This window comes from Saccostrea echinata, unplaced genomic scaffold (assembly GCF_033153115.1).
Source record: "Saccostrea echinata isolate AGI-Se365-2 ecotype Australia unplaced genomic scaffold, CSIRO_AGI_Sech_v1 ptg000002l, whole genome shotgun sequence".
NCBI lineage: Eukaryota > Metazoa > Mollusca > Bivalvia > Ostreida > Ostreidae > Saccostrea > Saccostrea echinata.
In genome coordinates, this window is record NW_026889751.1 from 21,086,079 (window position 1) to 21,110,564 (window position 24,486).

The following is a 24,486-nucleotide window of genomic DNA, read 5'->3' on the forward strand; positions in this document are numbered from 1 at the left end:
CAAATGTTTATTTTTTAAATAAATGTACTCTTTTAATAACTTGTTTATAAATTAAAAACTAATTCATAAATAAATCCCTGAATAATTGTTCACATTGTTTATGTAACAGAAGAATGGTAGAATAATTTTATTTCATGGTCATTAAATAAATTATTAGGTTTTATTTGAGGGTGGTAAAAAATAGCATGGAGTGCTCTTTTTTAAGCATTGTATTAGCTTTTTCAATTAGGAAAAAAAATCCTCTGAATACATGTATCATACTGAAATGACAAGTTTGTTTGTTTTTGTTTGTTTTTTTTTAAAAAGTGCTAATGCAAACTTTGAGTACATATGTAATTTGACAGCATTAATTTATTAAATAGGCATAGATATTTTTTTTTTCAAACACCTGTATTGAAGTTTAATTTATGGGATAAAAATCATCCCCTGACTTCTCTTTTTAACTACTTTTATTTTCTTAAAATTAATTCTAGACCACAATTGTGTAAATTTACAGCCCTCTGAAGACATTTAATAATTACATGTATAACTATCTCTATTTATTTAATTTTTGTTAGAAATTAATACTTGTTTTTTTATATTTGTTTTTATCTTAAACACCTCTCTGCAGAAAGTAAACAAAACAACAACAAGGAGTGCAAATTCAGAATACACAAGGGGCGGAGCTATCATGTCACTCAGAACCTTTTTCACGCATGAGTGAACAAAGCAGTCCCAGAAAGCAGTCCCAGGGACTGCTGGGACTGCTGGGTCTGCTTTCTAGAGCAGTCCCACAGCAGTCCCAGAGCAGTCCCATAGCAGTCCCACAGCGGTCCCAGAGCAGTCCCACAGCAGTCCCAGAGCGGTCCCAAAGCAGTCCCGGGGACTGCTTTCTGGGACTGCTCTGGTGTCAGGTTGGGTCTGGTTGGTACTGTATACTTGATACCGTACATCTACAAGAAGTTTTTATTTTGCGATTGAAAATTTTGTGAATCTGGTCCTTTGAAAAGAGCATTTATACATTGAAAAATGTTCTTATTTCATTTGATACAAAACACCAAAGATATGGAATTTTAGAATTCTTGTTCTTAATGTCATGTGTCTACAAAAACAATAATACTGTAAATTTGGAAATCTATGTGTGGTGTAATTTACACTGCACATGTGATAAAAAATCTGACAATAAATTTTTGCCTACATTCCAATATCTTTGAGCATTAACAATATAACATATTGGTATCATGGAAATAACCCCTACATGTATGGTTTTTGCTACAAATTTACATAATTGAACACATTTGTACACTTATGAATACATATCCAGGTTTATAGTACACTGCATTAAAGAATAACACTAGCCAACATTAATATATAAATGTTGCACAACTCACTGTTTATATTAACATTTGTATAAAACCTTTTTTTTTAACATAAGAAAAGCAACCAATACCCAAGAGGAGTTAAGTCCCTTTAGTCCAGCATGGTTTCTATATGTTCTGCTGGAGGGTAGACAACTCTTTACTGAACATATCCATCAATGTTCACTTCTACTGCATAACCCTGAAAATTCAGATTTTTACCCTATTATTAAATAAAATATGTCATATTAATTCCAGATTATTATCAATTATTGCATCATTAAAAAAAAAGAGAGTTAAAATCAAGAAGGGAAATTTTGATATACCCATGGAGAATTCTTATTAAATCCAATTCTAATCAAATCAACTTACTGTTTCATCCACTCCATATCTGACCATTGTTGCACTCACTAAAGAACTTTCCTTAATATCTATTTTACAGCCTTCTACAAGAAAAAGGGAACAAATTACCCTGTAAATTCTGTTTAACAGGTCAGATTTACTGAAAGTTTCTATTTTTAGAATCTACATTAAAGTGCAATAAATACTTGCTAGCATTTCAAAAAGATAAAATATTGTGTAAAAAAAAAAAAACCAACAAAAATTACTTAAAAACATTTTTAAATTCCTGACTTGAGTCAGGGCTCTACATTAACTTTTTTCCCTACTTGTCCATTTGGACAAGTGAATAAGTTATTTACTTGTCCGAACATCAAGTTCACTTGTTCGAAATTTTTTTAATAAAGATCTAATACTGTCAACTTGAAAACTACCAATTTAAATGAAGTCCATTATATAAGTGCTTGATTGATTTGGAATATTATCAATATATACAACAAACACATAAAACAAAATTTTATTTAGACTTCTTGTCCTGACAACAACATAAATTTTCACAAGTGAAACTGTCAACATCAAACAGAATCCAAACTAAGATCTATGCAATGCTTTTGCAGAAGTATGCAATTAGTGTACTTCGATCCCGATGTAGTGTGAACTCAAATACATAGCAATTGATATCGGGATCAAAGTTCGGTTTTTATGTATTAAAGTACCAATAAACTTTTCAGCAGTCATTCTTTTTATGAATTGGAGACTTTGTTACATAAAAAAAAACCATTTGCACATCAGACAAGTGCTAAGCAATATTCACTTGTTCCTAATTTTTTTTTCACTAGTACCAGACAAGCAAACTAGCGTTAATGTCGAGCCCTGTGAGTGAATAACCTTTTGGATATACACATGTACTTTAATTACCTGAGATGACAAATGGTTGGAGTATAGGTTTAGTCTCCCAGATGAAGGGTGTGGTCAGACTGGTCTTCCTTTTGTCTATGATCTCAGTGTTTCCATAATCTACAAAGAACACATCAACCTGTCTCTGGGTGGACTTCTCTCCTATGATCCAGGCTCTATACAAAGTAAATACATGTTCATTTAATCAGCACTCTGAAAGAGATTTATTTTTGCTGAAAAAAGGTATGTTTACATTGAGTTAGTGGAAGGCAAAGGAAGAGACTTTGAGTTGAGGAAATTATGATGCAGATCAAAAATGACCACAAAAACATGATGAAATGCAAACCAAAAGTATGCTAACTATGAGTTCTTAATATCTGGTGGCAAAGGAAGACACTTGAGTCAAAGAAATTATGATGCATATAAAAAAAAAAACCCTAGTAAAAATATAGTGAAGTGCAAACTAAAAGGAAAACAAAATCTGAAGCTGATTTGTCAGATCTTATTCACGACTTACCTGTACCATTCGTCCTTGTACAGGGCAGCACATCGACCCAGTCCTTTTGTGGGACCTATTCTGTGTTCTGAATCCTGAAGAGCTGTCATGACCTCAGTCAATGCTTGAAGACTGTCCTCCTAATAATTACTACAGATTTAAGTTTCAGAGCTTTATATTTGATTCCTGCCTTTATATGTCTCAAATTCCTGGTAACAGTAGTTCAACATTTAACAGACTACTTTTAGTGTGTGGAATATACAGGTAGTTTGCCATATATATTCACCATACATGTATATTTCAACAAATATTTGTGTTGACCTTAAAATAGAAATATATCCATTGGAAATGAATGCCCTGCCTAATGGTACATTTGTAATGCAAACTGAAAAGAATGTACCCTGCTTCTTTAGTCTGACTTACAGTATAATAAGATAAAAGAATAAATAATTTTCTTTATTTTTAGCTGCGGGTTTGAAGTTCACTGGTCTTTAAAAAAATAATGGAATGGAAAATCAGAGACTCTGAAAGCTACAGAACCCTGCATGCAAAAAATATACACTTAATGCTCAACTTACATCTCTGACAATCTGTCCCCAGAAATTTTTTTGATTAAACACAGAGGTGATGTAGATGATGATTTCTTTTGTCTCGGGTCGCATGTTAAATGGTTTAAGATGAAGGGTGTTCATAATGATCTTGTACGTCTGAAGCATGGAATGCCAGCTCCTGGTCGTAGTGGAGGAGGAGGAGGACGCATCGTCCTGTGAAGAAGCTACTGACGATTGGCTGGAGTGTCGCTGATGTAGCTTAGGACCATCGCCACCTACAAACGTTATCAATACAAGAAATTTGTAAAAATTTCAAATCAGTCTAATAAATTCTAAATAAACCTTTCAGATAATTTTTATACATTTCTAATGCAGAGAAAAAAAAATGTCAAGAATGCAATGTGTTTTTCATTTGTTTTGTAAAATGTCAAATTTTTACCTGGGCCTGTCAATGAAGGCTTATCAACTTTTGCTGTTCTCCCCTCTACAACAAAATAAAGTAGGTTAAGTCAGTTTAATAATTTTATTTCTTTATTTGTCACATTATTTTTAATGATTTTTCAAAGAAATATAAAAATTGATTTTTTTTTAGAATTAAAACAAAAAATTAACCATAACCAATTTTATAACACATTTGAAAACTTCTTTCAAGTCTAATGTTTTTCAACTGTCATTCAAGTTTTTTAAGTCCTTAATAAAAATTATTGGAATAAAGAAGCCAATAATTTCTATCTGTTTTAGAATGAGGGTGAAAACATCAGGTGCACAATTTTATATGGTGAATAACAAGTGAAAAAATTAAAAAAAAAAAAAAAAAAAAAAAAAAAAAAGAACAATGTTAAAGTACTAGTCTTTTAGAACATATCTGGACGAAATAATTTACAGACAGATCTACAGACTAACAAACTGACATTGCGATTCCAATAAATCTTCTTAAACTTCAGTGAAGACAACATACTTTAAATATTAACTTAACTTATCTTAAACCTGAATGAGAATTTTATAGAATCACGTAGTTCCTCACCGTTACAAGTTACAGTACATTTGATATTCTCCATTTCATGGTACGATGAGAGGAAATTGACGGTGGAATTACCGAGGTACTTGGATATGTTTACCAACAGTCGTCTCCCTTTGTAGATCATCTGATTACATTCGAGGACCGCTCTCTCCGCCTCTTCCATGTTGGACACATAAATCATCGCACGTGTGCTGAAAACACAAAGTTTAATCTACTACAAATGCATTCATGAAAAAAACTTTTAAAAATGTTGTTGGATACCCATTAGTTACAAGTCTTGAGCAAAATCTCGAGATTTCTTGCAAAAACATGTACAGAATATTTACACATTTGCAGACAAATACAGATGAGGTCAATCTATTTTTACTTACATGTAATTTTCAAGAGATTCAAAATTTTACTTTTCTCATTTAATGAAAGGTGGAAAGGAGGGGTAATTCTCCATCTTTCAATCAATGTCAACTTTCCTAGTTTTGTTTCATTTCTTACCTAACTTTTGGATCATTTCTGTTTATCATGTGAATATCATAAGCACCATACTGGGAGAAAAAATCCAGCAATTCCTCCTACATAAAAAAAAGACATGCTAAATTTCACTGACACACCATCTCTTCATAAACAGAGACAATTTAATATCCAATAAAAAAAAACTACATCTGCATTCTAGAACTTTTTACTCAAATAAAACAATCATTCAGTTAAAAATTCTATATAAATGGAGAGAACTAATTAACATCCAATGAAACTATGTTAACATTTAAGAATTTACCCATATATAACCCTCATCAATTCAGACAAACTGTTCCCTTCACCATTACTTATGAGTTATTTAGAGTATAACATGCTTAGATGCACTTAATTGAATTATAATCTATCAAACTTACATCGCTATCTCCATAGGGAAAATTACTGACAAAGAGTTGTGGTTCCTGCTGACTAGGTTGAAGAGGAGGGGGATGACCATATGCACCATCTCCTGCTCGTTGTAGGGGTGGGGGATACATCTCCCTTCCTGTCTGCCAATGGGGAGGAGGGTATCTTCCATTTCCAGCTGGTTGTAGGGTTGGAGGATACATGCCACTTCCTGCTGGCTCAAGACTTGGCATATCATCAAAGCTATTCTCTTGCCTGGGATACCCTCCTGAAATTCTCTTCTTTGGGGTTGGCTGGGGGTTAGTCCCCATGAGGACTGATTTAGACTGTGAAAGTTGTTCTGACCTTGACCTTTGACTCCCTTGACTTCTCCGACTCTGGACAGACAGAGCTGGGCTGTTTTTCTCCTTTGCGAAGCTAAAATCTGTATTAACATGGAAGTCAGTGTCGATGTGGAGTTCTTCCATGGCACTCACTGGAGGTTTCTCGTCCTGGAGTATTTGTTCACTCATTACATCAGAGGGTTGAGGTGGTGCTGGAGATGTGATAGGTTCACGTGGTATCTTCCCCCACACTGAGGTGGTGCCATTACTCTCTGTAACTTCATCCCACTTCTCTTCTTCCTCATCAAAAGCTGGCTCCGGCTGCTCCACTCTGCTTTTATTGATATTTGGTGAAGGACCCTTGCCTCCTGATCCACCTGGAAAGTAAGCATTCACAGTTCACTTGAAATCACATTTGTATGAAAATATTCAAATAGCTAAACAAAGGTTACCTGCATCACAGATGAAATCAGGCAACATGTTTTATAGTAAAATTTTCACACACCAAACATCTCAACTGTTTATTAAAGTATATCATGGATTTCTTGAGGATTTAACATTTTTTTCTTTGCAATACTTTCTATTGATCTAGTGTGAATTATTTAATTGATATCAAAATGATATGTGGCCACAATTTACTGACCTGCTCGTTTCCTAGAATCCCGGAGAGGAGGATCCTGAGTAGAAATGCGAACATTCAGCTTTCTACCCTCGTAGTTAAATCCATCATATTTAGATATGAGGGCCTCTGCCTGGGCTCTATCCCTTCCATAGAATTTTACAAAGGCAAATCTACAATTAAAGAAATGCATAAACAGATTTTTTTTTCTTTGAAGGGGGGTGGGGGGGCACCTGATTCTGCATATTGACTTTGAGGTGAATTTTATTAAGACTAATATAAACGTTTTTTTTTTTTTACTCTTCTTTAAACAGATATTAAGGGAATTAAATACAATCCAAAAAACTCTCACAGTTACATAAAATACCTTCTAAAATTTAAAAAAATATAAAAAATTGAGGCAAAAAATACATGTACATACATTTTTTTATTATCATTTCCTTTTCCAGTCTTTATTCGGACTTCGTAAGGTTCATATTGAGAAAGTACATCTCTCTTAAACGTATCCTACAAAAGCAAAATGAAAACATAGTTATTCAAAGATTAAACAAGCTCACATTGACAAATGTTATCAATAGTATAAGTAAGGCTTGAAAATTTTTTAGGAAAAAAAAAACTTTTGCAGTGTGTGTGTACATGGTCAGACTCAAAAGGGATGTTTCCAATGAAAACTTCTATGTCTTCTGTTGTTGAGGTGGGAGGGGCATCATCTATAAAAAAAAAAAAAAAGGAATATAAAATTCTTAAAAATTTTTAAACAGTGATTGGCCAGATCAGTCTGACTCTAAATTCAAATTCCACAGAAAAAATAGTAAACAAAAAACTAGAAATATGTTCATAGGACATGAATGCCCCACCAAGGGTATATTAGTAATGCAACATGAAAATTTGTATTAGTGTATGAAATTTGATGAGAATATCTTGAATAATTTTTTTAAAATTGAAATCTAAAAAGTTGGATATACATGTAGATGATAAATTCTCACCAAATTATGCTTAACATAGATATATCTTAAAGGGTTTCTTTAAAACTAAGCAAAATGCAAACTTAAGAAAAGTGAGGTCAAGGTCACAGGAAAGTTCAAGGTCAAATATTTTTGATGCAGTTGAATAGTTCTCACAAATACGTATCAGCATATTAAGTTTGATAAAAATATTTTGAATGGTTTATTTAAAACTGAACTAAACACTAATAATTAAATTAAGGTCAAAGAAAAGGTCATACTCAAAAAATGTTGATGCAGTTGAAAAGCTTACATCAGTATGTACTGTATTAGCATATGAAGTTTGATAAAAAACATTATGAATGGTTTCTTTAAAACTGAGTTAAACTTGATAAAAGGTCAAGGTCAAGTGAAAGGTCAAGGTCAAAATTTTGATGCAGTTGAATTGCTTACATCAGTATGTATCAGCATATGAAGTTTGACACTAATTTAAGTCAAGTGAGGTCAAGGTCAAAGGAAAGCTCAAGGTAAAAAAAATGTTGATGCAGTTGAATAGCTCTCATCAGTATGTATCAGCATATGAAGTTTGATGGCACTATCCTGAATGGTTTCTTTAAAACTGAGCTAAACACTTATTTAAGTAAAGTGAGGTCAAGGTCAAAGGAAAGCTCAAGGTCAAAAAATGTTGATGCAGTTGAATAGCTCTGATCAGTATGTATCAGCATATGAAGTTTGATAAAAAATATCATTAATGGTTTCTTTAAAACTTAGCTAAACACTAATTTAGGAAAAGTGAGGTCAAGGTAAAAGGAAAGGTCAAGATCAAAAAATGTTGATGCAGTTGTATAGCTCTCACCAATATCTATCAGCATATGAAGTTTGATGAAAATATCTTGAATAGTTTCTTTGAAACCAAGCTTTGAACTGAGCTAAACACAAAGTGCGACAGAAGGACAGGCTGAAGGATGGAAGGACGGAAGATGGACATGACAAACACTATATGCCACGGCATAAAAATTTGCCCACTGTGTCATTGCATGGGGCAGTACTACACATCCAGTCCATTTTACTATTCTTGGTATGTAACTGGCAGAAAACAATTCTACTGGTGACAGGTCTAAGAAATTCTAATTAGCTGTAACTCTGTACTCCATAACTTTAAGAAATACTCACAGAAAAAAACTCACAGAAACAACAAACAAAACATACAAGATACAGAAAACTTTTTTAACCAAGAAAGGACCAGATTGCATAAGGACCAGATTGCAGGTCCGATACATGTATAAAAAAAAGTCTTTGAAGCAAAAACAAAGACAAGCCTTAGGCCAAAAAAAATTAATCAATAGTTTCTCAGGCACTGCCGCATCAGGTCAAACACTGCCGCATTGATCAATTTTATTGATATATTGAAAACCGAAATAACTCAATTTTCTATTTTTCCAAGTTGAAAAAGAAAATTGAGTTATTTCCCTTTATATAAATGCTCACAGATAGACATTTTATTAGATAAACAATACATTTCTTGTTAATTATGTTAATATGGTATTTTATGAAATAACTTTGTTTGGAATAACACTATTTAAAGTTGAATACATATTATAATTAATGTAAGAGAACAATAAAAAAAAAGTAAGAATCAGTTGATATCATCATTTTGTTGAATGACTGACATGAAAAAAAGGGTATAACACCTGCTTCAAAAAAAAAAAAAAAAAAAAAAAAAAAAAAGAACCTGCCTGCCGCATTGAATTTTGAAATTTTTGGCCTGAGAAACTATTAATTAATTTTTTATGGCCTTATTGCAATTTACAATAAGGCAAGATCCATACACTATACATTCATGTATGTGCAAAAAGTGTTAACCGTTAAACAATTAAAAATTCTATGAAGAAATTGACTCACAAGTCTTATATATTACACACATTTCTTTGTAATACAAATGTATAAGATAAAACCTACCAAGACAAAATCCTAAATGAATTATAAAAGAAAAAGCACTGGAAGATCCAAATCAAAATATATACATTGTAGAAACGATGCTAAAAGTCAAACCATCCAGATGCTTTCAAGAATTTAGCCTATTCTATAAAATCTTGAGTTTTGATTCTTTTGCAATTCTACAACCAGAAGAATTTTGATTTTCTAAAATTTTCTAAATAATATCATGACTTATATGTTACTAGAGCATTTCACACCGAAATAAATTAAAAGCAAATTAAGAAACTTCTTTTATCTGGAAATTATTAAAACTACATATACTAGTTTTGATGTGTTTGATTGACACATATCCTTGCACTTTCACAAAATAAACTTTATCCATAATACTTAAGAAAGGTAGAAAGAATTTGGGGGGATAAGACGAGCCATGTGCCCATGCCCGTTTTTCGGCTATGCAATAACATTTATTGGAAAAAATCTCTCAATTGTTCGAATTTACTTAAGCATTTTAATGTTTACCGTAGTTTTCAAAATGATATTTATATTCTAAACAAGCTAAACAGTTGACTTTCATTTACTGTCACAAATGTCTAACATGGGTAAGGACTTCTATTAATTCTATTAATTAATCTGCATATTGAGTGTTTACACTTATTGTGGAGATATTATAAAAATGCTAACATCGTATATAATGATAATGGTGATCTAGAAGCGCTTTTATCTAAAATAAATAAAAATGGGAATAAAAGTATTCAAATATCTATTATAATTTTATCCGGCATTTTAAATAATTTACTGTAAATAAGTTCATTACTACATGTATATATTTTATTTCCAGTGAAAAATATGTTATTCCTATAGACATTTTTTATGAAGTAAAACAAAATTAAAACAAAAAAAAAACAAAACAAAACAAAAAAAACAAAAAAAAAATTCAAAAAATCAGAGCATGACTCGATCACTTTCCTCAATAAATGTCCCTTTAAAGAGCCCCTCGCTAACCACTAGACCACGGAGTCACACTTACATGTCTATTTAAATAGCATACAGTTCTCTATATTTAGCAAGCGTTTTTGGACTTAGAATTTTTTAAGACCACGGTGAAAATTTAAGTAAGTTAACTTAATTTTTTAAGTAGAGTGGGTCTTCATACCAAATTTTTGCAAGTGAAAAAAGCAACATCTTTCCATTGCCTTTCATTAATCGTTCTCAAAAAAATGGTACGATGACCCACTCTATTTAAAAAAATGTAGTTATATCATCCAAATTATGTCAGTTTCTGTGAAAATTGAGTGTGATGCCATTTTGTTGTGTTAATCAGAATCATTTTCGCTGTTACAGTATTCAGGTTTTGTCAAATTTGTATGCAAATGGTAATAAGCATTACATTAATTCAACAAAAAGTGAAATTTTTGTAAAATGAATTTATTGATTTTTTATCGATCGTTTTGTAGGCATATGGCTCGGCTTATCCCCCCAGTTTCTTTGTTGTGTATTAATGAAAAATATGAAAACTATAATCCAGAAAGTTCAGGGGAGAAATGCGAGAAAGCAAAACCAACTCACAAGTATTGTCAGTCCATGCTCAGTGATGTGTGCAAGACTACACAAATTGAACACACCTGATAAAACATACACACTAACAATAATAGAGCTCATGCACTGTTTACAAACACATACATGTATGTTTGACGTGATGTTATGAAGAATGTCGTAGTCATTGAATCCTTAAAATATCCGTGAAAGCTCAAATCATTTAAATGAAGTTATTTTTTAAACAAAAAATAGACATTTAAAATTGTAAACAATGCAACTGTGTCCAGGCCCCTTTAAAAAGTGGGTGTTCCTTTGTCACTCCAAGCACTCATAACAAAAGATCAAACCCCCCCACCCCCCATTCTGTTAAATATTCTGAATATTACTCAGAAGTTAGAAGATAGCCATTACTTATAACAGTGAAAGTTCTTCATGAATTTCTAGAAAAAATAAACATCCTGAGAAAAAAATTAAGATTATGAAAGTGCTTTTCCAATTTTTTTTGGAAAAGCAAAGCTCCCGTTGTCTCATGTATCTCCTTTAAATTTTCAGAACGTAACACAGTTTTTTTTACCTGTGTGACACTTCATAAAATTACCATTTCTATTGACTGTTGTTTTCTCTTGCATATTTGTCCTGTCTTTGCTAACATAGTTGCGATTTTTGGTTTTCTCTGAAGCTGGGCGAAGCTCCAATTCCTCCCTGTACATATCTAAGGCTGCCTGTGCTGAATTAATATCCGAAAACCGCAGGAAAAACAGTCTGTAAAATACAAAGCAAATTAGTGGGTTAGCAAACATTAGATGTCACATTTAAAAATATTTTGTTAAAACTTATCAGAGAATTCATTTAAAATCTTATTCTTTGAAACAATTACTAATTATACTCCATTTCTCTTGCTACTTTGATTACCCTGGAATGGTATGAATTTCTTCTAGGTTTCCAAACTCCCCAAACTTATTCTGTATGTCCTAAAAAAAATTAAGTTTATTATAATTCATTAATTTGTGTGAAAGGGAAATTTATGAAAGGTAGGTTTCATGCAATGGATGCATGAATTGTGTAAGGCCTAGATTTGCTAAAGAATCCAATTTTATGTTTAAGGAGTATCTATATTGTCTATATGTAGAAAAAATAATATTATCGCATGAATATACTGTATTTCCAATACCACATTTGTTCTCATTGTTCAGAAAATCCTAACCAAAGGAAAATTAGACAAGCTAATTCAAGAAATGTTAGTCCCCTGCTTAAAGGAAAAAGATAGGGGTGACTGGGGGAAGGGGAGGGGGGAATGCAGAGAGCAAGATGTTTGTGAAACACTGATGCCCCCGTATGGTAACTTATGGCGAAGGTTAAAGTTTCTCAAATGCAAGTCAAAATCCAGGCCAAAAGATAAAAAAAATGTTGGTACCCAAAGAAAGGTTTTGTCTTGAGGAATACACCTGTGAAATTTGAAAGCCCTGCTGCAACTGTTCAAAAGTTATGGCGAAGGTTAAAGTTTTTCAAAAGTAGGTAAAACGTCAAGGTCAAAGTCAAAGTGGTTGGTATCCAAAGGAAGGTCTTGTCACAAGGATTACATATGTGAAGTATGAAAGCCCTAGCACCAACCATTCAAAAGTTATGACCAAGGTTAAAGTTTTTCAGAAGTAGGTCAAACTCCTATGTCAAGGTCAAAGGGTCAAAGTGGTTGGTATCCAAAGGAAGGTCTTGTCACAAGGATTACATAGGTGAAGTATGAAAGCCCTAGCACCAACCATTCAAACGTTATGGCCAAGGTTCAAGTTTTTCAAAAGTAGGTCAAACTTCTAGGTCAAGGTCAAAGGGTCAAAGTGGTTGGTATTCAAAGCAAGGTCTTGTCACAAGGATTACATATGTAAAATATGAAAGCCCTAGCTCCAACCATTCAAAAGTTATGGCCAAGGTGAAAGTTTTTCAAAAGTAGGTCAAACTCCTAGGTCAAGGTCAAAGAGGTTGATATCCAGAGGAAGGCCTTGTCACAAGGAATACACATGTGAAGTTTGAAACCCCAAGCACCAACTGTTCAAAAGTTATGGCCAAGGTTAAAGTTTTTCAAAAGTAGGTCAAACTCCAAGGTCAAGGTCAAAGAGGTTGATATCCAAAGGAAGGCCTTGTCACAAAGAATTCACATGTGAAGTTTGAAACCCCAAGCACCAACTGTTCAGAAGTTATGGCCAAGGTTAAAGTCTCATAAAATTTTGCAAAAGTGGGTCAAACTCTAAGGTCAAGGTCAAAAGGTCATATATGATGGTACCCAAAGAAAGGTCTTGTCACAAGGAATACACATGTGAAATATGAAAGTCATAGCTCCAACCAATCAAAAGTTATGGGCAAGGTTAAAGTTGACAACAGACAGACAGACAAATGGACAAACAGACAGACAGGACAAAAACAATATACCCATGGGATCTTTCGATCCAGGGGCATAAAAAGAAAATAAAAGTCAATCTTGATCTTTCAGCTTCTGGCCTAAAAGTTGATATAGGTCTTTTATAAGTAAGGTAAAACTTATGATCTAATATTTCATGCAAAAGCTTACAGAAAACTGAAATATCATCTGAAAACTAGTATGCAATGCATGACTTTCTGACCCTTTCAATAAGGGTCTTCTTTTAAGTCATATTGATGAGAGGTATAAAATTTCATTGCAAAATCTCAAAAAGAACTAAGTTATCACCATGAAACCATTTAATGCAAGATGAATTTTTGACCTTGACCTTTTAACCTAAAAATCAATAGGCATCTTCTTTAAGTCAAAGGGAGTTGCAAAATTTCATTGAAAAGGCCTGTGGATAACTGAAGTATTCGTCTGGAAACTATTTTTAGCAATGTATGAATTTTTTATCTTGACCTTGTGACCTAAAAATCAATAGGGGTCTTCTTAAATCCGAATCAAAAACATTTACACATATGTAAAGACAGATGAGCAAAGTAATATGACCCCAAAATTTATAGGTGCCTCTGAAAACATTATGCTAGAAACTGTTTGAGATATTGTGTCACAACAAAAGTATTGATGGACAGGCAGACAGCTAGACAGATCGACGGGAAATATTATTCCTATAGGGCTACCACATTTTCATGCAGGGCCCTAATAAAGTACTTTCATGTGAGAGATAAGTTTACTGATTGTGCCTAATTAAATTGAATGGCACTTTCATGAAAGAATTAATGACAGATTCAAAGAAAAGTTGTATACACCAACTTTTCCAAGAAACTAAATGTATGTCTGCATCAGTTTTACCATTTCACCGAATCCCTTTGGTTCCTTGTTCCTCGGGTAACACAGAGTGAACAAACCCTTGCTGTTGGGCAGTAACTCTGAGTCGGCAGCACAAGTTTCACGCCTAGTATTACCACTGTTTCTTGAATTAGAACCCATGCCTGTTTACAAAGCAGGAAAACATTATTTCATTTTTAGGAATGAAGTACTGTAATTGGATTATATTTAGAAATTATACAATATTTTGTGGAAATTGTTTTTTCAACAAGTTGGCATAGATTTGAATTGATTTCACATATTTCTGAATGTATAAATTTGAAAGACAATTAAGTGATGCAATTGATTTAGCAGAAGCTATTTTCTGCCGAATGTGGCAAATTAGATATGGTTACAGTATACTCAATGTTTTTCAGGAAAATTTCTAAATTTTGCTTTCCAATCAAAATTATAAAGACTACTACTAGATAAAATTTCTTTGTTCACAGCAATTAATTAATTTTTTTCAAGTGCCACATTTACATTTACATGTAGATCAAGAAGCCTCAGCTTTCAAATAACCCATCTTGGATTTATGGTGAGTCACTTAATATTCATATCTTTTATTTTACGAGGAGATGAGTCAAAACATCCCTTTAAAAGGGAAAAGTAACATAATAAATTTTGAAGACACTTCACTAAAGACAAAGCAAATCCATGAGAAGTTTCAATATAATCATTAAATTAATATTCATCTTGATGTAAAAAAGATATATGTCTGTTCATTGTCTTAATTTACATATATTTTCAATTCCCAAGACAGGAGGGCTGGAATTGACCAGCATTTTGTTGCCTATTTTATGCAAAATAAAGTGACATTTATTAAATTTTATGAAGATTTTGTGAATACTGATTTGTCTTTCATAATATAATAAAAAAAAAAATCAAATTCCCTCTGAATAAGCTTTTATCTGAACATCTCCAGTAATTTTTTTTTAGCAAAACACTTGGTGTACTTCTAGAACCTATATCCATACGCCAAGACAAAAATATCAAAACTATGTTCTTGCCAACAATACTTCAAATATTGTTCATGTAAGGTAAAGCATGGTTTTTAACTATAAGAGCCTTATTTCTAGCTTTGATTCTTTATAGAGATTTACTTGGCTTGGACTTTTCCGCTCTTTTCTGACTGAGTGACATGTACGATGATTTGTCCCCGATGCCGTAAAGTTTGTGTGCCATGATTCCCTCATCATACTCCAACCTGAAATACAATGCAATGGTATATGTATCCAAAAGTTTTAAAAATTGAGAAAAATACAATCTGAAATGCAAGAACAAAGCTTTTATTACACAAGAATTAATACAAGAATTTCTTAAAATTGGTTCATCCCTGTGTTGCATTCCCTCCTCACTCACCATTAGCTTAGTACTCATTCATCATTTAGTCAGCATTCATTCACTCATTGTTCATTAACCACTCTTTCAGCTTTAATTCACCATTTACTCAGTTTTCATTTACCATTTGCTCAACACTTACTCAATAAAGTTCAGGCCCTTAGCAACTGTTTTAAAATTGTGTGTGGGGGGGGGGGGGGGGGGGGGACTCCAAGAGAAATCAACGTAAACCGTCCTAACAAAAAAATATTTAGACCTTTCTCTAACTTTTGGTACATTTCTTTCCCAAATGCTGGAACTTGGCAGAGTTTGATCTTGTCTGAACAAAAAAAGAGAGGGGAACCAGCATCTAAATGAAAATTTACTATAATAGTGAAAGACTATACTCAAAAAAGTAACCCCCTCCCCATGTCCTGTATTCATGCACCTAAATCATTTATTCAGCATTTATTCAACATTTGTTTAGTATTCATTCCTTCACTCAGCACTCATTTATCATTTACTTAGCATTCATTCACCATTGACTCATCATCCATTTACCATTCCCTTTCATTCAACGTTTCTATGCATTTTTATTCACTGTGGAATAGTAGATAATCATTTCAAGGACATCAGGGATGAGGCATATAAAATACTGACCTACAAACATGAGGGATGAATCATATAAAATACTGACCTACAAACATCAGGGATGAGGCATATAAAATACTGACCTAGAGACATTAGGGATGAATCATATAAAATACTGACCTACAAACATCAGGTATTAATCATATAAAATACTGACCTATAAACATCAGGGATGAGTCATATAAAATACTGACCTACAAACATGAGGGATGAATAAAAAAACAAGAGGCCCATGGGCCACATCGCTCACCTGAGTAACTTTGGCCATGCTGTTCATTACCAGACTCCCCCCTTGTAATACCTATTGTGTCCCCACCCTCCCCCCAGGGGCCATGATTTGAACAATTTAGAATCTACACTACCCCAGGATGCTTCCACATAAGTTTCAGTTTTTCTGGTCCAGTGGTTCTTGAGAAGATTTTTAAAGATTTTTTCTATATATTTCAATGTAAAACTTGGGATTCCCCCTATTGTGGCCCCGCCCTATCCCCTGGGTCATGATTTGAACAATTTAGAGTGTACACTACTTGAGGATGCTTCCACATAAGTTTCAGCTTTTCTGGCCCAGTGGTTCTTGAGAAGAAGATTTTTAAAGATTTTTCCTATATCTTTCAATGTAAAACTTGGATTCTCTATTGTGGCCCCGCCCTACCCCCGGGGGTCATGATTTGAACAATTTAGAATCTACACTACCCCAGGATGCTTCCACATAAGTTTCAGCTTTTCTGGCCCAGTGGTTCTTGAGAAGAAGATTTTTGAAGATTTTTCCTATATATTTCAATGTAAAACTTGGATTCCCTATTGTGGCCCCGCCCTACCCCCGGGGGTCATGATTTTTACAATTTAGAATCTACACTATCCCAGGATGCTTCCACATAAGTTTCAGCTTTTCTGGCCCAGTGGTTCTTGAGAAGAAGATTTTTAAAGATTTTTCCTATATATTTCTATGTAAAACATTGATTCCACATTGTGGCCCCGCCCTACCCCCGGGGGTCATGATTTGAACAATTTAGAATCTACACTACCCCAGGATGCTTCCACATAAGTTTCAGCTTTTCTGGCCCAGTGGTTCTTGAGAAGAAGATTTTTAAAGATTTTTCCTATATATTTCTATGTAAAACACTGATTCCACATTGTGGCCCCGCCCTACCCCCGGGGGTCATGATTTGAACAATTTAGAATCTACACTACCCCAGGATGCTTCCACATAAGTATCAGCTTTACTGGCCCTGTGGTTCTTGAGAAGAAGATTTTTTAATGACCCCACCCTATTTTTGTCTTCTCTTGATTATCTCCCCTTGTGAGGGGAGTTGGCCCTTCATTTTAACAATTTAAATTCCCCTTCACCCAAGGATGCTTTGTACCAAGTTTGGTCAAAATTGGCCCAGTGGTTCTTGAGAAGAAGTCAAAAATGTGAAAAGTTTACAGACGGACGGACAGACAGACGGACAGACGGACGGACGACGGACAAAATGTGATCAGAAAAGCTCACTTGAGCCTTCGGCTCAGGTGAGCTAAAAATACTGACCTACAAACATCTGGGATAGCATCAACAAATTCCTTGATGGAGGAGAATCCTAAGTCTTTGAATCTGAGGGGTTCCTTTAGAAGGCTTTTGTAGTCCTTTATCAGGTCGCTGACCAGTACCCCTCCCACCTTGGACAGGAGAACTGCTCTGATGTTCTTTTTCACTTGGTCTGGTACTGTGGTGACAGGCATACTGGTACTAAACAAAGTAGATTACTTGGATTTATTAAGCATTGTTAACATTAAATATTTCTGATTACCAATACTGAGGTGAACAAGACTTCTCAGTGAGTCACTGTTACAATTTATTTTGATCCTACTTTGCTTACCAGGAGAGATGTATCTTTCAGTAATACATAAACACTAAAAATTTGAGAAAGGTGGGAGGAGGGGGGGGGGAGGGTTAATTTTCATTTCAGTAGTTCCAAGAGTAATATCAAAAAAGTGGCAATGACAAAATGACTATTTTTTTTACCAATAATTACGAGAGGTGATCAAAAAGTTTGCGAACTAGTTGAATTACTTCCATAAAAGAAATAAAATTAGGTTTCAGTGGTTATTATTATTTTTTTTTTAAAGTAGTACCCTCCAATTTTAATGCACATCTGCCACTGTTCTGCCCATGTGTGAATCACATGGTCCAGGTGGTCATGTGACATGCTCCATAGCGTACTGTTTACAGAAGCAAAAAGATTTTTCAGAATCTTATATTTCTTATCATGCAGGTTATTTTTTTTTTTAACAAGAATAGTCAATTTGACACAAATGGCCAATTCTTGGCAATAGGATGGGAATAAAAATATCCTTTCCCAGAATCAGCATGGTGACATCACAACCTGACTCCTTTCTAGGGTGCTTCGTTTATCCTAGTATGTGGATCAATCATCAAGTATTGGCGCCTTCTCTTTATCATATCAGATATGCTTAAAGTTTAAAGTAATGGCAATTCCTTGATCTTCATAAACCTTTAACAATTTATATGCTACTGCAAAAGAATTCCAAGGCATACCAGGGTTTGACGTTAACTTTTATGAGTACTTGACCAGTCGGGCTTCTTCCCATAGTTTTTACTAGCCCTGATGATCATAAAAGCACTAGCCCTGACCAAACTTGCAAATTTACTTCTTATAACCTGCTAAGTTTACAATTGGACAAATAAGGAATTTCTTCATGTTCTTTAAAAATTTTTAGAATATTTATTTGAAAGACTGAAATAAGGGTTAAACATTTATTTATTAAATCCACATGACCAGTCGGTCTAATTCACGTACATTTTAGTACATTTTACATTTTACTCATTTACTAGATGTGCCTTAGTGTCAAACCCTGCATACGTTTAACTTTACAGCCGTTCCATGCTTAAGTATGACTGAGTCAACATTTTTTGTCACAAGTCATCTACATATTGACATCATTTTCACATTGTTATGTCACAAATATGAAGCAATTTATATAGCGATATTGACCAAATGCTCCATTTTAAAAAAGTCTACAACATTTTGCTGCCGTTCTATACAGCATGCTGTCACAACATTACGTAATCTCAGTCTTTGCCATGCTTAACATAGTTTTGGGATGTTTTCAAACATTTTCTTGATAGAGAATCTTGAAAAAAAAGTAACTCCAATCCCGATCATAAATATGGACAATTGGCAGCCCAAATTTTCTCAGTCATGAAAATGCAAGTTCATTTTAATTTCTAGTCAAAAAATAAATTTTTTGGCCGCAAATGCAACCACTTCAGTCGCAACTTGGAGCACTGTTATTTTCATTAATATGTTTTACAGTGTGACCCTTTTGAAGAGTGCAGATTTACAGCTTCTTGTAAATTTGATACTGCTCTTTGAACTTCAAACTGCATGAGAAACTGTGTAAACTGTGATGTCACATGGAATTGTATGCAAGTTGCATGTCTGCAACAATTCTAAATAGGCAAAGTCCAATATTTCTAAGAAAGGCATTATAGAGTAGATGCAATTTATTTTGTTTCTTTTAAGCTCCCTGCATTAATTTAAATCTTTATGAAACTGAGGGACTGTTATATTTGCCATTATCACATGGAATCCAGGTAGCGAAGAAATTTTAGGAAGGTTGCACAGGAAAATTTGCCCGATGAATATACAGATTTTATTTCAAATTTCCTCTTTCTTACACATAAGTCTATTTAGCTCACTATCATTCACTACTATTTTATAAAAAACAAGAGGCCCAAGGGCCTAAACGGTCACCTGAGTACAATACAACAATTTAGAGGATCCATAAACTGAAAAATGAAGCTTTGTTGCCCAAAAGCAAGAAAAATAGTATGATTAGCATCAACAAAATAATTGGTCTAGTATCTTAATCTGCCTATCTGACTTTCCAAGTCATTAAATCTATGAAAGTACATTTTCATTATACAATAAATTATCTTGCATAATTCTCTTATTCTATTAAGCTTTCAAATACATTATTTACATTGATTAATTATCAAAGGTGAATGGCAAAGGGGAATAACTTTGCTCAGCAGAATACAAGTTAATAGAGCCCTGGCCAGGACTAGAACATTTGACTAAATGGTCCAGGTGTTCAAAAATCTGGTAAAAATACCCTTGCATATTAAAACTTTTACTCTGTTTGCCTTGAACATCCCCAGAAGCATAGAAGATTTTCAAAGAAATGCATTTTCACCATAAAATTAAATAAATAAAGCCCCATCCTTACCCAGAACATCTGACCCATTGGCCACGAACTCACAATTCTGGAAGAAGCACCCTTTCTCATTATAACTATACACTTGTTTCTTTACTTTATAACCAGTAGTAGAAAAAATATTTTGAAAGAAATTATGCATTTTCACTATATATAATCAATAGAGCTCTTTCCCCCTCACCAGAACCCCTGACCCAAAGGCCATGAGGCATTCTTCCTTATCATAACCATGCACTTCCTTTGTTTGAAAAATACCCAGGCGCACACAAGATTTTGAAAGAATTCATGCCAATTCCCTATCTAATCAATAAAGCCCCGCCCTAACACCAGAACCCCTTACCCAGAGGCCATTAAATTCATAATTTCTGAGGCAGCCATGCTCATCATAACTATGTACTTAGTTTATTTAATATCCAGGAGCAGAGAAGATTTTCAAAGAATTAATGCAATTTTACTATATAATCAATGGAGCCCATCCCTAACACCAGAACCCCTGACCCAAGGGCCATGAAACAATTTCTGAAAAGGCAGTCATGCTCACCATATGTTCTTAGTTAGTTTATTTAATACCCAGGAGCAGAGAAAAAGATTTTCAAAGAATTAATGCAATTCTACTATATAATCAATAGAGCCCTGCCCTAACACCAGAACCCCTGACCCAAGGGCCATGAAATTCAAAATTTTGGAAGAGGCACTCTTGCTCATCATAACTATGTACTAAGTTACTTTATTTAATGCCCAGGAGCAGAGAAGATTTTCAAAGAATTAATGCATTTTAACTATATAATCAATAGAGCCCCACCCTAACACCAGAACCTCTGACCCTGGGGCCATGAAATTCACAATTTTGAAAGAGGCACTCTTGTTCTTCATAACTATGTACTTAATACCCAGGAGCAGAGAAAATTATTGCAATTCTACTATATAATCAATAGAGCCCTGCCCTAACACCAGAACCCCTGATCCTGGGGCCATGAAATTCAAAATTTTGAAAGAGGCACTCTAGCTCATCATAACTATATACTAAGTTAGTTTATCTAATACCCAGGAGCAGAGAAGAAGATTTTCAAAGAATTAATGCCTTTTCACTATATAATCAATAGAGCCCCACCCTAACACCAGAATCCCTGACCCTGGGGCCATGAAATTCATAATTTCAGAAGAGGCACTCTTGCTCATCATAAATATGTACTAACTTAGTTCATTTAATATCCAGGAGCAGATAAGAAGATTTTCAAAGAATTAATGCATCTTCACTAAATACTCAATAGAGCCCCGCCCTAACACCAGAACCCCTGACCCTGGGGCCATGAAATTCACAATTTTGGAAGAGGCACTCTTGCTCATCATAACTAAGTACTAAATTAGTTCATTTAATAACCAGGAGCAGATAAGAAGATTTTCAAAGAATTAATGCATTTTAACAATATAATCAATAGAGACCCGCCCTAAAACCAGAACCCCTGACCCTGGGGCCATGAAATTCACAATTTTGGAAGAGGCACTCTTGCTCATCATAACTATGTACTAAATTAGTTCATTTAATACCCAGGAGCAGATAAGAAGATTTTCAAAGAATTAATGCATTTTAACTAATGTATATAATCAATAGAGACCCGCCCTAACACCAGAACCCCTGACCCTGGGGCCATGAAATTCACAATTTTGGAAGAGGCACTCTTGCTCATCATAAATATGTACTAAGTTACTTTATTTAATACCCAGGAGCAGAGAAGAAGATTTTCAAAGAATTAATACATTTTCACTATATACTCAATAGAGCCCTGCCCTAACACCAGAACCCCTGACCCAGCTGCCATGAAATTCACAATTTTGAAAGAGGCACTCTTGCTCATCATAACTATATACTTAGTAAATTTATTTAATACCCAGGAGCAGAGAAGAAGATTTTCAAAGAATTAATGCATTTTCTCTATATAATCAATAGAGCCCCGCCCTAACACCAGAACCCCTGATCCTGGGGCCATGAATTTCACAATTTTGAAAGAGGCACTCTTGTTCTTCATAACTATGTACTTAGTTACTTTATTTAATACCCAGGAGCAGAGAAGAAGATTTTCAAAGAAATAATGCACTTTCCCTATATGATCTATATAGCCCCACCCTAGCACCAGAACCCCTGACCCTGGGGCCATGAATTTCACAATTTTGGTAGAGGACTCAATGCTTATTACAATGATGCCAACAGTTTGACTGCTTGATGTCCAGGAGTAAAGAAGAAGATTTTTAAAGATTGCATTATTTTTGGTGGTTTTAGCCCCACCCCTCAGGCCCCAGGGGGGCAGGGACCATGGAATTCACAATTTTTGTTCCCCTTCACCCATAGGTGCTATATGCCAAATTTGGTTGAAATTGGTTAAGCGGTTTCAGAGAAGAAGCTAAAAATGTTCAAATGTTAACACACGACGCACACTGCACAACGCACGCCGACGGACGAGAACGGATAGCAATAGGTCACCTGAGTGACTCAGGTGACCTAAAAAAGTTAAATATGCCCAGCATTGTTTGATTTGATCTATTCCAATTTTAGTAGGAAGCCCAGTATGGATTCACCCCTTCCAGCAGTCCATATTCTACCCCTTTGACCTTTTGCACATCCTTAATCATCTCCGAATCCCTCCCGCACCCTCCTGCAGAGATGTCAATAAAACTTCCGTTACTAAAAATAAGTAAACAGCTGGTATAAAAGCCAACCTCAAGAAATAATTATTTTTCAAGATAAGAAAGGAAATGCAAGCAAATTTCGTTTTGATATGATATTCCACTTACATACAGTTTTGATGCTACTGCTAGAATTTAGGGCTTAATATCCCTTTGAAAATTCTACCAGCAGCATCATGCAATCCGCAAGAAACGGCGTCTGCACTCCTCCCTACCATTGAACCAAAACATTGAACAAAAGCTTGCAGAGAAATGCATTCTTCAGCACTGAAACCAACTTTAAAAAAATAAGTCTTTAGTTTAAAGTTTGCTTAACTTCATATTCATTATTAAAACTTACTTCAATTGGGCAGGAAACTTGTACAAAATATCAAAGACAGAAACGCGGGACAATCCTCAGCTTCGCATGTGGTTCATAGTTTACTTCCGGAAGTTGTTTCGAAGTGCCGTTTAAATAGTCGTACAATGTCACATTCGAGGAAAACCTCGCTGTAAAAAATTCTTTTCTCTCGTACAAAATTTGTTTCAAGACATCACAGTATCAAATTCATGAGAGGCTGAAAGGAAGCCGCCTATGTATTTCAAACTGATATTTTTAAATAATTAGTAAACATGGCTTTGGTAACTGTTTTACGGACGACCATTTCATTCTGAAGAGGGTGGGATGGCAGATTTTGGAAATAAATAACCAATTCTTGCAAATATTGAAAATAAATAATCTATCCTAGACTGGGACTGGCAAGAAAATAAATAATCTGCGTAATGCTCCCCCCCCTCCCCCCCCGATATAGACTTTTGGAGTTTTCACTTTTTCAGAGAAGAAGAAAATAAATAATCTATCTTTGATCATCTTAAAAATAAATAATCTGTCCTTGACAGGCATGAAAATAAATAATCTGACTCGAAAATTTTTGCCAGGCAGCCCCCCTCTCAGAATCAAATGGTCGTCTACTAATTTGTTTTTTTTTTGTTGTTTTTTTTTGGGGGTTTTTTTTTTTTGCTTTTTTTTTTTTTGCTTTTTTTTTTGAATAGGTACGTACGAGGGGTTATCAAAAAGTTCGTGGACTGACGCGATAAAATTAATAATATGTAGTCTTTGCTTACAAAATTTATGCGGAACATAAAACAACAAAAGTTTAAGAAATGTTGAAAATTTTAGCTTGATACGTTGAAAATTTGCCAAATTATTCTGAAATTAAAAAGACTTTATGTGATCACCCGGCGCTGTCGCCGTTTAGTGTCATGACGTCCGCTTAACGTCATTGTTTCTTAATGTCCGCTCTCTCTACCTCATACACTTATCTTAATGAGATTACCTGGAGTTAAGTAAGGACTTAAACTCGTCTTATTTATATGAATTTAAAATGTCATGAGCAGCTTTTTTCAATGCATATAATATTGTAAATGGATCTTTATATGGGGAAAGATCCTCACTTGATTATGCCAGAATACTTAGCTTGT

General features: G+C 34.3%; 1 protein-coding gene across 1 annotated transcript; it reads right to left on the reverse strand.

Annotated features, from left to right (window-relative positions):
• Positions 1–669: 669 nt before the first annotated feature.
• On the reverse strand, positions 670–23,438 carry LOC133174237 (uncharacterized). Its single transcript, XM_061309319.1, has 18 exons — positions 23,366–23,438; positions 17,654–17,851; positions 15,258–15,361; positions 14,140–14,279; positions 11,787–11,845; positions 11,473–11,636; positions 7,093–7,166; positions 6,878–6,963; positions 6,481–6,629; positions 5,526–6,214; positions 5,131–5,207; positions 4,645–4,832; positions 4,060–4,104; positions 3,648–3,895; positions 3,091–3,209; positions 2,595–2,749; positions 1,710–1,783; positions 670–1,539 (listed from the first exon to the last, which is right to left on the reverse strand). The coding sequence occupies exons 2-18, from the start codon at positions 17,842–17,844 to the stop codon at positions 1,498–1,500; spliced, it is 2,604 nt and encodes an 867-aa protein (XP_061165303.1). The 5' UTR covers positions 17,845–17,851; positions 23,366–23,438; the 3' UTR covers positions 670–1,497.
• Between the last annotated feature and the right edge of the window lie 1,048 nt (positions 23,439–24,486).

Excerpts from the sequence above, each read along its gene's own strand:
- LOC133174237 (XM_061309319.1), bottom strand. The coding sequence starts at position 17,844 with ATGCCTGTCACCACAGTACCAGACCAAGTGAAAAAGAACATCAGAGCA. Across the intron at positions 6,215-6,480 it reads GGATTCTAGGAAACGAGCAG|GTGGATCAGGAGGCAAGGGT; the intron begins GTCAGTAAATTG and ends CTTACTTTCCAG. Across the intron at positions 4,105-4,644 it reads ATGTACTGTAACTTGTAACG|AGGGGAGAACAGCAAAAGTT; the intron begins GTGAGGAACTAC and ends ATTTTGTTGTAG.